This window comes from Pristiophorus japonicus, unplaced genomic scaffold (genome assembly GCF_044704955.1).
Source record: "Pristiophorus japonicus isolate sPriJap1 unplaced genomic scaffold, sPriJap1.hap1 HAP1_SCAFFOLD_611, whole genome shotgun sequence".
In the NCBI taxonomy this organism is placed as follows: domain Eukaryota; kingdom Metazoa; phylum Chordata; class Chondrichthyes; family Pristiophoridae; genus Pristiophorus; species Pristiophorus japonicus.
Genome location: NW_027254522.1, coordinates 45,908 through 58,667, shown reverse-complemented (window position 1 = coordinate 58,667; position 12,760 = coordinate 45,908). Strand labels below are relative to the sequence as shown.

The window sequence follows — 12,760 nt, the reverse complement described above, 5'->3', positions numbered from 1 at the left end:
TGCCTGCCTCCTTTTTTAAATAGGGGCGTTACACTTGCAGTTTTCCAATCTGCTGGGACCTTCCCAGAATCCAGGGAACTTTGGTAAATTACAACCAATACATCCACTATCCCTGCCGCTACTTCTCTTAAGACCCTATGATGCAAGCCATCAGGTCCAGGGGATTTATCTGCCTTTAGTCCCATTATCTTACTGAGTACCCCTCCTTAATGATTGTGATTGTGTTAAGTTCCTCCCCCTCCCCCCTATAGCCCCTTAACTATCCACTGTTGGGATATTGTTAGTGTCCTCTACCGTTAAAAACTGATACAAAATATTTGTTCAGAGTTTCTGCCATCTCCATGTTCCCCATCACTAATTCCCTGGTCTCGTCCTCTAAGGGACCAACATTTACTTTAGCCACTCTTTTCCTTTTTATATACCTGTCGAAACTCTTGCTATCTGTTTTTATATTTTGTCTCTGTCTGAACATGCATTGCCTATTGCTACGTGCAATTCACAAGGCAGGGACTCTGTTTATCACATTCTTGATGCTGGTGTCATTCTATCTTGTGCACTCTGACAGAAACTGAGCGCTCGCATCCATTCTCAGCACAATAGTCTGCGCTCTGATATTAAACTCTGCTGCCCATATCCTAACTTGTACCATGACTCCTTCACCCATCGCCCTTGTGCCCGCTCATCTACATTGGCTCCCGGTCCGGCAACCTTTCCATTTTAACAGTCTCATCCTTGTGTTCAAACCACTCCATGGCCCTCCCTATCTGTGTCACCTCCAGCCCTACACCCCGCCTCATCTCTGTAACCTCCTCCAGCCCTATACACCTCCCTATCTCTGTAACCTCCTCCAGCCCTACACACCTCCCTATCTCTGCAACCTCCTCCAGCATCACAACCCTCCCTATCTCTGTAACCTCCTCCAGCAGTACAACCCACCCTATCTCTGTAACCTCCTCCAGTCCCTACACCCCTCCCTATCTATGTAACCTCCTCCAGCCCTACACACCTCCCTATCTCTGTAACCTCCTCCAGCCCTACACACCTCCCTATCTCAGTAACCACCTCCAGCCCTACAACCTTCCCCATCTCTGTAACCTCCTCCAGCCCAACACACCTCCCTATCTCTGTGACCTCCTCCAGCATTACAACCCTCCCTATCTCTGTAACCTCCTCCAGTCCCTACACCCCTCCCTATCTATGTAACCTCCTCCATCCCTACAAGCCTCTCTATCTCTGTGACCTCATCCAGCATTACTAATATGTCCTTACTATACAGTATAAATGCACACGAGGCCCATGCTTGAGAGAAGGTCAGTCTGTGACCTGTCCTTTATTTCATAGCACTCAAGTGCAGGAAGTGGGTGGAGCTTCCCCTTTTATATCTGAAGGTCTGGGTTAGGAGTGTCTCCCACAAGTTCACCATCTAGTGGTCATTGTTCTCAGTGTACAACTTAGGTCGGATTATACATAGGTTACAATGCTGGTTGAATACATGACAATTACAACCCTCCCTATCTCTGCAACCTCCTCCAGCATTACAACCCTCCCTACCTCTGTAACCTCCTCCAGTCCCACAACCCTCCAAGATCTCTGCACTCATCCAATTCTAGCCTCTTGAGCATCCCTGATTTTAATCGCTTCTAAGGCCCTAAGCTCAGGAATTCCCTCCCTAAACTCCCCTGTGGCACTTCCTCTCTCTCCTCCTTAATACCTACCACTTGGTCACCTGTCCTAATATCTCATGTGTCTCGGTGTCAAATTGTGACAAAAAGCATCTATGAAGTGTCTTGGGACATTTTAATACATTCTTCTTCCGTGTGGTAGTAGCGAAGCAAATCAAATGGTGGATGCAGAGAGGATATTTCCACTGGTAGGGGAACTAAAACTAGGGGACTTAGTCTTAAAATAAGGGGCCGCCCATTTAAAACTGAGATGAGGAGGAATTTCTTCTCTGTGAGGGTTGTAAATTCGTGGAATTCGTTGCCTCAGAGAACTGTGGAGACTGGGTCATTGAATATATTTAAGGCGGAGATAGACAGATTTTTGAGCGATAATGGAGTAAAGGGTTATGGGGAGCGGGCAGGGAAGTGGAGCTGAGTCCATGATCAGATCAGCCACGATCTTATTGAATGGCGGAACAGGCTCAAGGGGCCAAATGGCCTATTCCTGCTCCTATTTCTTAAGTTCTTATGCTCTTACGTTCAAACGTCAATATCTATGTTGGATGTCCAGGCCAAAACTTCCGGTGTAACAGTGTGGATATCTTGTAATTCCCTCTGAGGGCAGTGCTCAATGGGGTGCTGCAGGATCTGATTAGGAGCGCCACAGTCACTTGATGGGGAGGCTTTAATCTTCCACCCAGGGAGAGGGTGGCAGCATCGACCGTGACCTGTTCTGAGGCGGTCGATGGTTGTCCACTGTTTGTGGGGAAGGTTTGATCCTTCAGGTTGTACTGTGGGGTCCCCGATAAAGAATCCATTCCGTGTGTCGCAGTTCTTCCAAGCATTTCGCCATCGGTCATCGAGGCTGAGGGGAGATCGCTGAAGGGCTTCGGCGATGGTCCAAAATGGCCTTGTAGATTTGTGACGGGTTGGTTGTAGCTTGTTCGATCGGCCTGGATCAGCATGTCTTTGCTGGTGTAGCAGTTGTATTCTCTGGAGACTGCATATTGTGGCCTAGGTGTGGTGGTGTGATGTTTGCAAACACGGACAGCCAAGGTGTTGGTGTCGATAAAAGCGTGCCAGTGATAATTCTGATGGTAGAATTCAGCTGGACATGAATGCATTTGCCATGTGGACTGGATAGCCATGCCGGAGAGCAGTACACACTGTAGAGTACATCAGGGCGAGTGCTGCCGTACGGAGGGTTTGAGCGTCTGCTCCCCATGTGGATCCAGCGAGTTTCTGGATCACCTTGACCATACTCTTTAGTTTCTTCCATAGGTTCTGGAGATGTTTCTATATGACAGGATGCAATTGAGCGTGACCCCTAAATAGGAGGGTTTTGGGCATGGTTTACCTCTGCACTGCAGAAGGAGACTTTCAAAGCTGTGTTTGCTTGCTGGGTGTTGAGATGGAATGTCGAGGTGACGGTCTTTAGCGGGTTTGGCCGGAGTCGCCATCAACGGAAGTCGGCCTCCGTCCTCTGTAAATCACTGGTCAGGGTCTCCTCGGTGACGGACAGATTCACGTTTTGTGTGGCCAAGGCAATGTCCTCAGCGTACACGCACTTGCGGGGCTCTGTTTTGGGCAGGTCACTGGTGGAAAGGTTGGATAAGCTCGGTGCCAGGACAGAATCCTGTGGGAGTCCGTTGTCCAATGCCCTATCTCTGCTGTTCTGCCGGGTAAAATGGTGGAGAGCTTGAGAAGCCGTCCATCCTTCCATACTGCGTCTTACGCCGCTGACAGCTCCACGGGCGCCACAGCAGTCTTGAGCTGACACTGGAAGCCTGCTTCAATGTGCCTTGTTAGAGGCGCTATATAAATACAAGTTATTGTTATTCGAGGCTATTCACCCCACTCCCCTTCGAGTTTTTTCTCTTCCGAGGACTGTTACATTCCGCAATTTGTATTAAGGAAGACTTGCATTTCTATAGCGCCTTTCACAGCCACCGGGCGTCTCAAAGCGCTTTACAGCTAATGAAGAGCTTTTGGAGTGTAGCCACTGTTGCAATGTGGGAAACGCGGCAGCCAATTTGCGCACAGCAAGCTCCCAACATCAGCAATGTGATAATGACCTGATAATCTGTTTTTGTTATGTTCATTGAGGGCTAAATATTGGCCCCAGGACACTGGGGATAATTCCCCTGCTCTTCTTCAAAATGGTGCCACGGATCTTTTATGTCCACTTCAAAGGACAGACAGGGCCTCGTTTAAATGTCTCATCCGAAAGATGGCACCTCCGACAGTGCAGCACTCACTCAGCACTGCACTGGAGTGTCAGCCGAGATTTATGCGCTCAAGTCCATGGACTTGATACACCTGAACCCTTACACACAAACTGCCGTTATACCCCGTCCGCCATACACCCCGCCCGTTATACACTAGCCCATTATACACCCGCCCGTTATACACCCATCCGTTATATACCCCGCCTGTTATACACCCGCCCTTTTTACACCATGCCCATTATACACCTGCCCGTTATACACCCACCCGTTATACACCATGCCCATTATACACCTGCCCATTATATACCCCGCCTGTTATACACCACGCCCATTACACACCCTGTTACACACTCGCCCGTTATGCACTCGCCCGTTACACACCCCGTTATGCATTCCGCCTGTTATACACCCCGCCCGTTACACACCCGCCCGTTATACACATGCCCACAGCCCCTGAGACACCCCACCCGTTATAAACCCACCCGTTATACACCATGCCCATTATACACGCTGTTACACACTCGCCCGTTATACACTCGCCCGTTACACACCCCACCCGTTATACACCCTGTTATGCATCCCGTCCATTATACAGCCCGCCCGTTGTACACCCCGCTCGGTATACACCCTGTTATGCATTCCGCCTGTTATACACCCGCCCGTTATACACCCTGTTATGCATTCCACCTGTTATACACCCGCCCGTTACACGCCCCGCCCATTTTCACCCCACTCGTTACACACCTCACCCGTTACACACCTCACCCGTTATACACACGCCCCCAGCCCCTTAGACACCCTACCCGTTATACACCCACCCGTTATACACTCACCCGTTTTCCACCCACCCGTTATACACCCCGCAGTTATACACCCACCCGTTACACACCCCGCGTGTTATACACCCCGAACCTTATACACCACTCCCGTTATACACCTACCCGTTACACACACAGCCCGTTTTCCACCCACCCATTACACACCCCACCCGTTGCACACCCCGCCCGTTATACACTCGCCCGCTTTCCACTCCGCCCATTACACACCCTGCACCTTATACACCACTCCTATTATACACCCACCCATTACACACCCCGCCCGTTGCACACCCTGCACGTTATACAGCCCGCCCGTTATACACCCGCCCGCTTTCCACCCCGCCCGTCATAAACCCGCCTCTTTGCACCCCATCTGTAATACACCCGGCCGTCACACACCCGGCCGTCACACACCCGCCCGTTATACACCCCACCAGTCACACACCTGCCCGTTATACATCCTGTTATACACTTGCCCGTTATACACCCTGCCCATTATACACCAGCTCGTAATACACTCGCCCGTTTTCCACCCCGTCCGTTATACACCCGCTAGTTATAGACCCTGCCCGTTATACACCCCACCCGGTATACATCCCTCCCGTTATACACCAGCCCATTATATACCCCACCCGGTATACATCCCTCCCGTTATACACCTGCCCATTATATACCCCACCCGGTATACATCCCTCCCGTTATACAGCCGCCCGTTACACACACTACCCATTACACACCTCGCCCGTTATACACCCGCCCATCACACACCTGCCCGTTATACACCCGTCCGTTATACCGCCGCCTGTCATACACCCGCTCGTTATACACCCGCCCGTTAATACACCCGCTTATTATACACCCCGCCCGTTATATACCCCGCCCGTCACACACCCTACCCGTTATACACTCCGCCCGTCACACACCCCACCCGTCGAACATCCCGCCGGTTATACACCCAACCATTACACACCCGCCCGTCACACACCCCGCCTGTTATACACCCGCCCATTATACACCCGCCTATTATACACCCCATCCGTTATACACCCTGCCCGTTATAAATCCTGTTATACACCCGCCCGTTATACACCCGCTCATTACACATCCTGTTATACACCCGCCCGTTACACATCCAGCCCGTTACACACCCCGCCTGGTTTCGTTTTCATTAAATAGGATCGATATATATTGTGCATTTCAGGATTAATTAGCCGACTATTTAATAACTGACGTCAACACTGAGCTGTGCCAAACAGGAGCCCCTCTACTCTCCAGCCATACAAAACCCTCACACAAAGTCTCTCTCTCTCTCTCCCTTCCTTCCTGCTCCCCCCTTTTCACACAATGAAAACAGCACAGCAGCTGATTCACATCCCCAGCCTGGAAAACATTCCCGGGAAAATATCCAACCCTTGTATGCTCCATCACAGTGTTCTCCATGTCCTGTCAACTTTCACATTACTGCTCAGCGCGACCACAGGCTGCGGGTGTCGGGTTAGTTCCCGAGTTCAAATGGGATTCCATATGGTCGCCGAAGACGAGCTTATGACAACAACAACTTGTATTTACATCGCGCCTTTAACATAATAAAGCGTCCCGAGGGGCTTCGCAGGAGTATCATGAGATTAACAAGTTGACGCAGAGCCACATAAGGAAAACTTAGGGCAAGTGAAGGGAAGTTTTAAGGAGTGTCCTGAAACAGGAAAGAGAGGTAGAGAGACAGAGAGGTTTAGGGAGGGAGTTCCAGATCTTGGGGCCCAAGCAGCTGAAGGCACGGCCAACGAAGGTTGAGCGATTATAATCAGTGATGCTTAAGAGGGCAGAATTTGAGGAGCGCAGACATCTCGGGGGTTGTGGGGCTGGGAGAGATTACAGAGATAGGGAGGTATTTGAAAACCAGGATGAGAATTTTGAAATCAAGGCTTGCTTAACCAGGAGCCAATGTAGGTCAGTGAGCACAGGGGTGATGGGTGAGCGGGACTTAGTGCGAGTTAGGACACGGGCAGCCGAGTTTTGGATCACCTCTAGTTTACGTAGGGTAGAATGTGGGAGGCCAGCCAGGAGTGCGTTGGAATAGTTAAGTCTGGAGATAACAAAGGCATGGATGAGAGTTTCAGCAGCGGATGAGCTGAGGCAGGAGCGGAGACGTGCGATGTTATGGAGGTGGAAATAGCGGTTTTAGTTATGCTGCAGATATGTGGTCGGAAGCTCATTTCAGGGTCAGATATGACACCAAGGTTGCGAACAGTGTGGTTCAGTCTCAGACAGAAGTTGGGGAGAGGGATGGCGTCAGTGGCTAGGGAACGGAGTTTGTGACGGGGACCAAAAACAATGGCTTCGGCCTTCCCAATATTCAATTGGAGAAAATTTCTGGTCATCCAGAACTGGATGTCAGACAAGCAATCTGACAATTTAGAGACTGTGGAGGGGTCGAGAGAAGAGTTAGTGAGGTAGAGCTGGGTGTCACCAGTGTACATGTGGAAACTGACGCTGTGTTTTCAGATGATGTCGCCAAGGGGCAACATGTAGATGGGAATAGGAGGGGGCCAAGGATAGATCCTTGAGCAGAAGCAAGTATTGGACAGAAGCAAGTATTTCTTGCCTGGTGTTTATGGCAGTGGAGTTACAACCCAGAGGCTGTTCAAACCCCAACATGGCCAGTTGGGAAATTGAACTCCGTAAATGCGGTGATTGATGGACCACGCCAGATCAAATCGCCCTGAGAGCTGCCGGGGTGTTGGGAAAAAACAACTGGTGCACTCATGTCCCCCAGGGACGGGGATTGCTGGCCTTGCCGGGTCTGGGCCGATACGTGACTCCAGTCTCACTCTGCGTGGTTGGCCCTGAACGGCCCTCAGGGGAATGCAGGTTGGACAATAAGCACGGCGTTGTCAATGTCATACGCATCAAGGGCTGCTACGATGGCTCTGGGGTCTCCAGGATTTAGACTCGTTTCCCTAATCTGCTGGGAGCAACCGCCCGGGAGACAAATCATAGGAGCGTTAACAAAATGGCATGTTCCAAAAACATTCTTTGAACAACTTGATCATCAGTATTAAAATTATGAGTAAAAAAAAGGCTGTCTGACTGATTGTCAAAACTCTTCCAATTGGGTAATGAAGTGTCTGTTCGCTTTTCGATTGGCTGGGAAGGCGGTGTCCCGTGGGGATAGACATGTCGACCAATGGTGGGAGTGTGGGGGCGGGGCACCCCGAGGATGGAAATGTCGACCAATGAGGAGAATGTGGGCGCGGGGCACCATGAGAATGGACATGTCGTGTCGACCAATGGCAGGAGAGTGAGGAGGCGGGAGATCATGTGATGACACCTCCAGAGTTGCCGACACTGCCCTGAACCTGGAGAGTCTGCCTTGGGTCATCATTGTCTTAAATCAGCCAGAACGTGACCCACTGCATTCGGGAGCATGGCGGAGGTCAGGCCTTGGAGTTGGTCGGTGTGGTGGGAGTGTTGGCATTCTGGAAAGCTGGAATCACAGCAATTAGTTAAAGTATTTGAGTCAAATTCCGGGCGTATGGTCTTGGTAACTCACGTGTACAGGTGATGCAGGATCAGGCTGAGCGCTCTGAAACAGGAAGAGAAAAGAGCAGTCAGGAGCTGCAACACATCAGCACCACTGGGCTGAGGGACACAACACAACACTCACTTACTTTCAGGAGGGAATACTGGCAGCTTGCAATAACCAGGCAGAAATGGAAGACCGAGATATCCTTGAAATGTCCTTGGTTAAGGAGGGTGAATCCAAGAAGGGCAACAAGGATAGCCAAGCAAACCGCTAACACGTTCTCCCCAATCTCCTGATTCCTGCCAAAATACAGTCAACATTTACTCCGAGGTTGCGGCCAAGTTATTGTCACAGGAGACTGCGTACGCACCGGGGAACCACAAGGTGGCTTGGAGTCAGGCGCCCGCAATCTCCTCTGGCATTCACCCGATGTGTCGCTGTAAACTCAGTGGCAGCTCTGTTTACGCAATGTATCCGGAGTTGGGGAGGGGTTTGGGCGGGGCTGGGGAGGGGTTATGGCAGGGTCGGGGCAGGTCATGCCGGGGGCGGGGTCATGCCGGGGTGGGGAGGGGTCATGCCGGGGTTGGGGCTTGTTTATGCCAGGGTTGGGGCGGGGTTATGATTGGGTTGGGGCGAGGTTGGGGCGTGGTTATGGCTGGGTCGGGGCAGGGTTGGGGCGGGGTTATGCCGGGGTCGGGGCAGAGTTATGGCGGGGTCGGGGCGAGGTTATGGCGGGGTCGGGGCGGAGTTATGGCCGGGTCGGGGCGAGGTTATGGCGGTGTCGGGGCGGGGTTATGGCGGGGTCGGGGCGGGGTTATGGCGGGGTCGGGGCGGGGTTATGCTGTGGTCGGGATGGGGTTATGCTGGAATTTAGGAGGGGTTGTGGTGAGTTTGGGTTTATGCCGGGTTGGGGCAGGGCGGGGTTTATGGCGGGGTCGGGGCGAGGTTATGGCGGGGTCGGGGCGGGGTTATGGCGGGGTCGGGGCGGGGTTATGCTGTGGTCGGGATGGGGTTATGCTGGGATTTGGGAGGGGTTGTGGTGGGTTTGGGGTTATGCCGGGTTGGGGCAGGGCGGGTTTATGGCGGGGTTGGGGCGAGGTTATGGCGGGGTCGGGGCGAGGTTATGGCGGGGTCAGGGCGGGGTTATGCCGGGGTCGGGGCGGAGTTATGGCCGGGTCGGGGCGAGGTTATGGCAGTGTCGGGGCGGGGTTATGGCGGGGTCGGGGTGGGGTTATGGCGGGGTCGGGGCGGGGTTATGCTGTGGTCGGGATGGGGTTATGCTTGGATTTGGGAGGGGTTGTGGTGGGTTTTGGGTTATGCCGGGTTGGGGCAGGGCGGGTTTATGGCGGGGTCGGGGCGAGGTTATGGCGGGGTCGGGGCGGGATTATGCCGGGGTCGGGGCGGGGTTATGGCAGGATTGGGGCGGGGTTATGCTGTGGTCGGGACGGGGTTATGCTGGGATTTTGGAGGGGTTGTGGTGGGTTTGGGGTTATGCCGTTAGGGGCAGGGTGGGTTTATGGCTGGGTCGGGGCGGGCGGGGTTATGGTGGGGTCGGGGCGGGGTGGGGTCGGGGCGGGGTTATGCTGGGGTCGGGGCGGGGTTATGCTGGGGTTGTGGTGGTGTTATGGCAGGCAATGGAGGGAGCCTTTGTTGAAAGTCGAGGTGAGGGCTACTGCATGGAGTGTGTAACTGCTTCATGAGAGGCAATGCTCCAGTCCTGGTCACTGTGAATGATCCAAACAACACACAGGATAGTGGTGAGGGAGGGGGGTGGGTAGATGGCGCGGATCGAGTGGGAGAATCGTCTGGTGGTTTAGGGGGGATTGAGTTGGGGAGGTTGAATGTGGGATTGTGAGGAGATTGAGTGTGGGATTGTGGGGTGGGTTGTGGGGGTTTGAGTGTGGGATTGAGGGGTGGGTTGTGGGGATTTGAGTGTGGGATTTGAGGAGGGATTTTGGGGGAAAGAGGGGGGAAAGAGGGGGATTAGAGCGGGATAGGTGTGATTGAGAGGTATTGAGAGGGATTGAGGGGGGAATTGAGGTGGAGGTGGAGATTGAGTGGTGAGTGGGAGTGGAGATTGAGGGGTGATGCGGAGGGTGGAGATTGAGGGGTGATTGGGGTGGAGTGGAGATTGAGAGGTGATGGGGGGATGGAGATTGAGGGGTGATGGGGGTTGGAGATTGAGGGGTAATTGGGGTGGAGTGGAGATTGAGGGGTAATGGGGGGATGGAGATTGAGGGGTGATGGGGGTTGGAGATTGAGGGGTGGAGATTGAGGGTTGAGGGGTGGAGATTGAGGGGTGATGGGGTGGAGATTGAAAGGTGTTGGGGGGTGGAGATTGAGGGGTGGGGGAGGGTAGAGATTGAGGGTTGGGGGGAGGGTGGAAATTGAGGGGTGATGGGGGAGGTGGTAGATTTGGGGGTGGAGATTGACGGGTGGGAGGAGGGTGGAGATTGACGGGTGGGAGGGAGGGTGGAGATTGAGGGGTGATGGGGGGTGGTGGTAGATTGAAGGGTGATGGGGGGGTGAAGATTGAGGGGTGATGGGGAGGTGGAGATTGAGGGGTGGGAGGAGGGTGGAAATTGACGGGTGGGGTGGTGGGTGGAGATTTAGGGTTGATGGGAGGGTGGAGATTGAGGGGTGATGGGGAGTTGAGATTGAGGGGTGGGGGGAGGTGGAGATTGAGGGGTGGGGGGGTGGTGGAGATTGATGGGTGGGGGGGAGGGTGGAGATTGTGGGGTGATGGGGCGGTGGTGGTAGATTGAAGGGTGTTGGGAGGGTGGAGATTGAGGGTTGATGGGGGGTGGAGATTGAGGGGTGATGGGGGGGTGGAAATTGAGGGGTGGAGGGAGGGTGGAGATTGAGGGGTGATTGGGGTGGGGTGGAGATTGAGCGGTGATGGGGGGTGGAGATTGAGGGGTGGGGGGTGGAGATTGAGGGGTGATGGGAGGGGTGGAGATTGAGGGGTGATAGGGGGTGGAGATTGAGGGGTGATGGGGAGTTGAGATTGAGGGGTGGGGGGATGTGGAGATTGAGGGTGGGGGGTGGAGATTGAGGAGTGATGGGGTGGAGATTGAGGGGTGCGGGGGAGGGTGGAGATTGAGGGGTGATGGGGGGTGGAGATTGAGGGGTGGGGGACGGTGGAGATTGAGGGTGATGGGGGTGGAGATTGAGGCGTGATGGAAGAGTGGAGATTGAGGGGTGGGTGAAGGGTGGAGATTGAGGGGTGATGGGGGGGTGGAGATTGAGGGGTGATGGGGGGGTGGAGATTGAGGAGTGATGGGGGGTGCAGATTGAGGGGTGTGGGGGAGGGTGGAAATTGAGGGGTGATGGGGGGTGGAGATTGAGGGGTGGGGGAGGGTGGAGATTGAGGGGTGATGGGGGTGGAGATTGAGGGGTGATGGGGGTGGAGATTGAGGGGTGGGGGGGAGGGTGGAGATTGAGGGGTGATGGGGAGGTGGAGATTGAGGGGTGATGGGGGTTGGAGATTGAGGGGTGGGGAGGTGGAGATTGAGGGGTGAGGGGGTGGAGATTGAGGGGTGATGGGGGGTGGTGATTGATGGGTGATGGGGGGGTGGAGATTGAGGGGTGGGGGGGAGGATGGAGATTGAGTGTTGATGGGGGGTGGAGATTGAGGAGTGTGGGGGAGGGTGTAGATTGCGGGGTGATGGGGGCGTGGAGATTGAGGGGTGGGGGGGAGGGTGGAGATTGAGGGATGATGGGGGTGGAGATTGAGGGGTTGATGGGGGGGTGGAGATTGAGGGGTGATGGGGGGCGGAGATTGAGGGGTGGTGGGGAGGTGGAGATTGAGGGGTGGGGGGAGGTGGAGATTGAGGGGTGATGGGGGTGTGGAGATTGAGTGGTGAGGGGTGTGGAGATTGAGGGGTGATGGGGGGGTGGAGATTGAGGAGTGATGGGGTGTAGATTGAGGGGTGATGGGGGTGGAGATTTGGGGGTGGGGGAGGGTGGAGATTGAGGGGTGATGGGGGGGTGGAGATTGAGGGGTGATGGAGGGGTGGAGATTGAGGGGTGGGTGAAGGGTGGAGATTGAGGGGTGATGGGGGGGGTGGAGATTGAGGGGTGATGGGGGGGTGGAGATTGAGGGGTGATGGGGGTGGAGATTGAGGGGTGTGGGGGAGGGTGGAAATTGAGGGGTGATGGGGGGTGCAGATTGAGGGGTGAGGGAGGGTGGTGATTGAGGGGTGATGGGGGGTGGAGATTGAGGTGTGATGGGGGGTGGCGATTGAGGGGTGGGGGGAGGGTGGAGATTGAGGGGTGATGGGGGGTGGAGATTGAGGGGTGATGGGGGTTTGGAGATTGAGGGGTGATGGGGGTTGGAGATTGAGGGGTGGTGGGAGGTGGAGATTGAGGGGTGAGGGGGTGGAGATTGAGGGTCATGTGGGGTGGTGATTGAGGGTGATGGGGGGTGGAGATTGAGGGGTGGGTGGAGATTGAGTGTTGATGGGGGGTGGAGATTGAGGGGTGTGGGGGAGGATGTAGATTGAAGGGTGATGGGGGGGTGGGGATTGA

The 12,760-nt window shown here is 54.3% G+C and overlaps 1 protein-coding gene across 1 annotated transcript in view; it reads right to left on the bottom strand.

Annotated features, from left to right (window-relative positions):
- The window catches only part of LOC139255578 (pecanex-like protein 1), a gene marked incomplete at its 3' end in the record, with an annotated part of 281,907 nt that overhangs the window by 245,524 nt on the left and 23,623 nt on the right, over positions 1–12,760 (bottom strand). Inside the window, exons 4-5 of the mRNA XM_070873951.1 lie at positions 8,376–8,529; positions 8,258–8,290 (exon numbers count right to left, since the gene is read on the bottom strand). Of these exons, the coding sequence (XP_070730052.1) occupies positions 8,258–8,290; positions 8,376–8,529 (187 nt within the window). The remainder of the gene's footprint in view (positions 1–8,257; positions 8,291–8,375; positions 8,530–12,760) is intronic.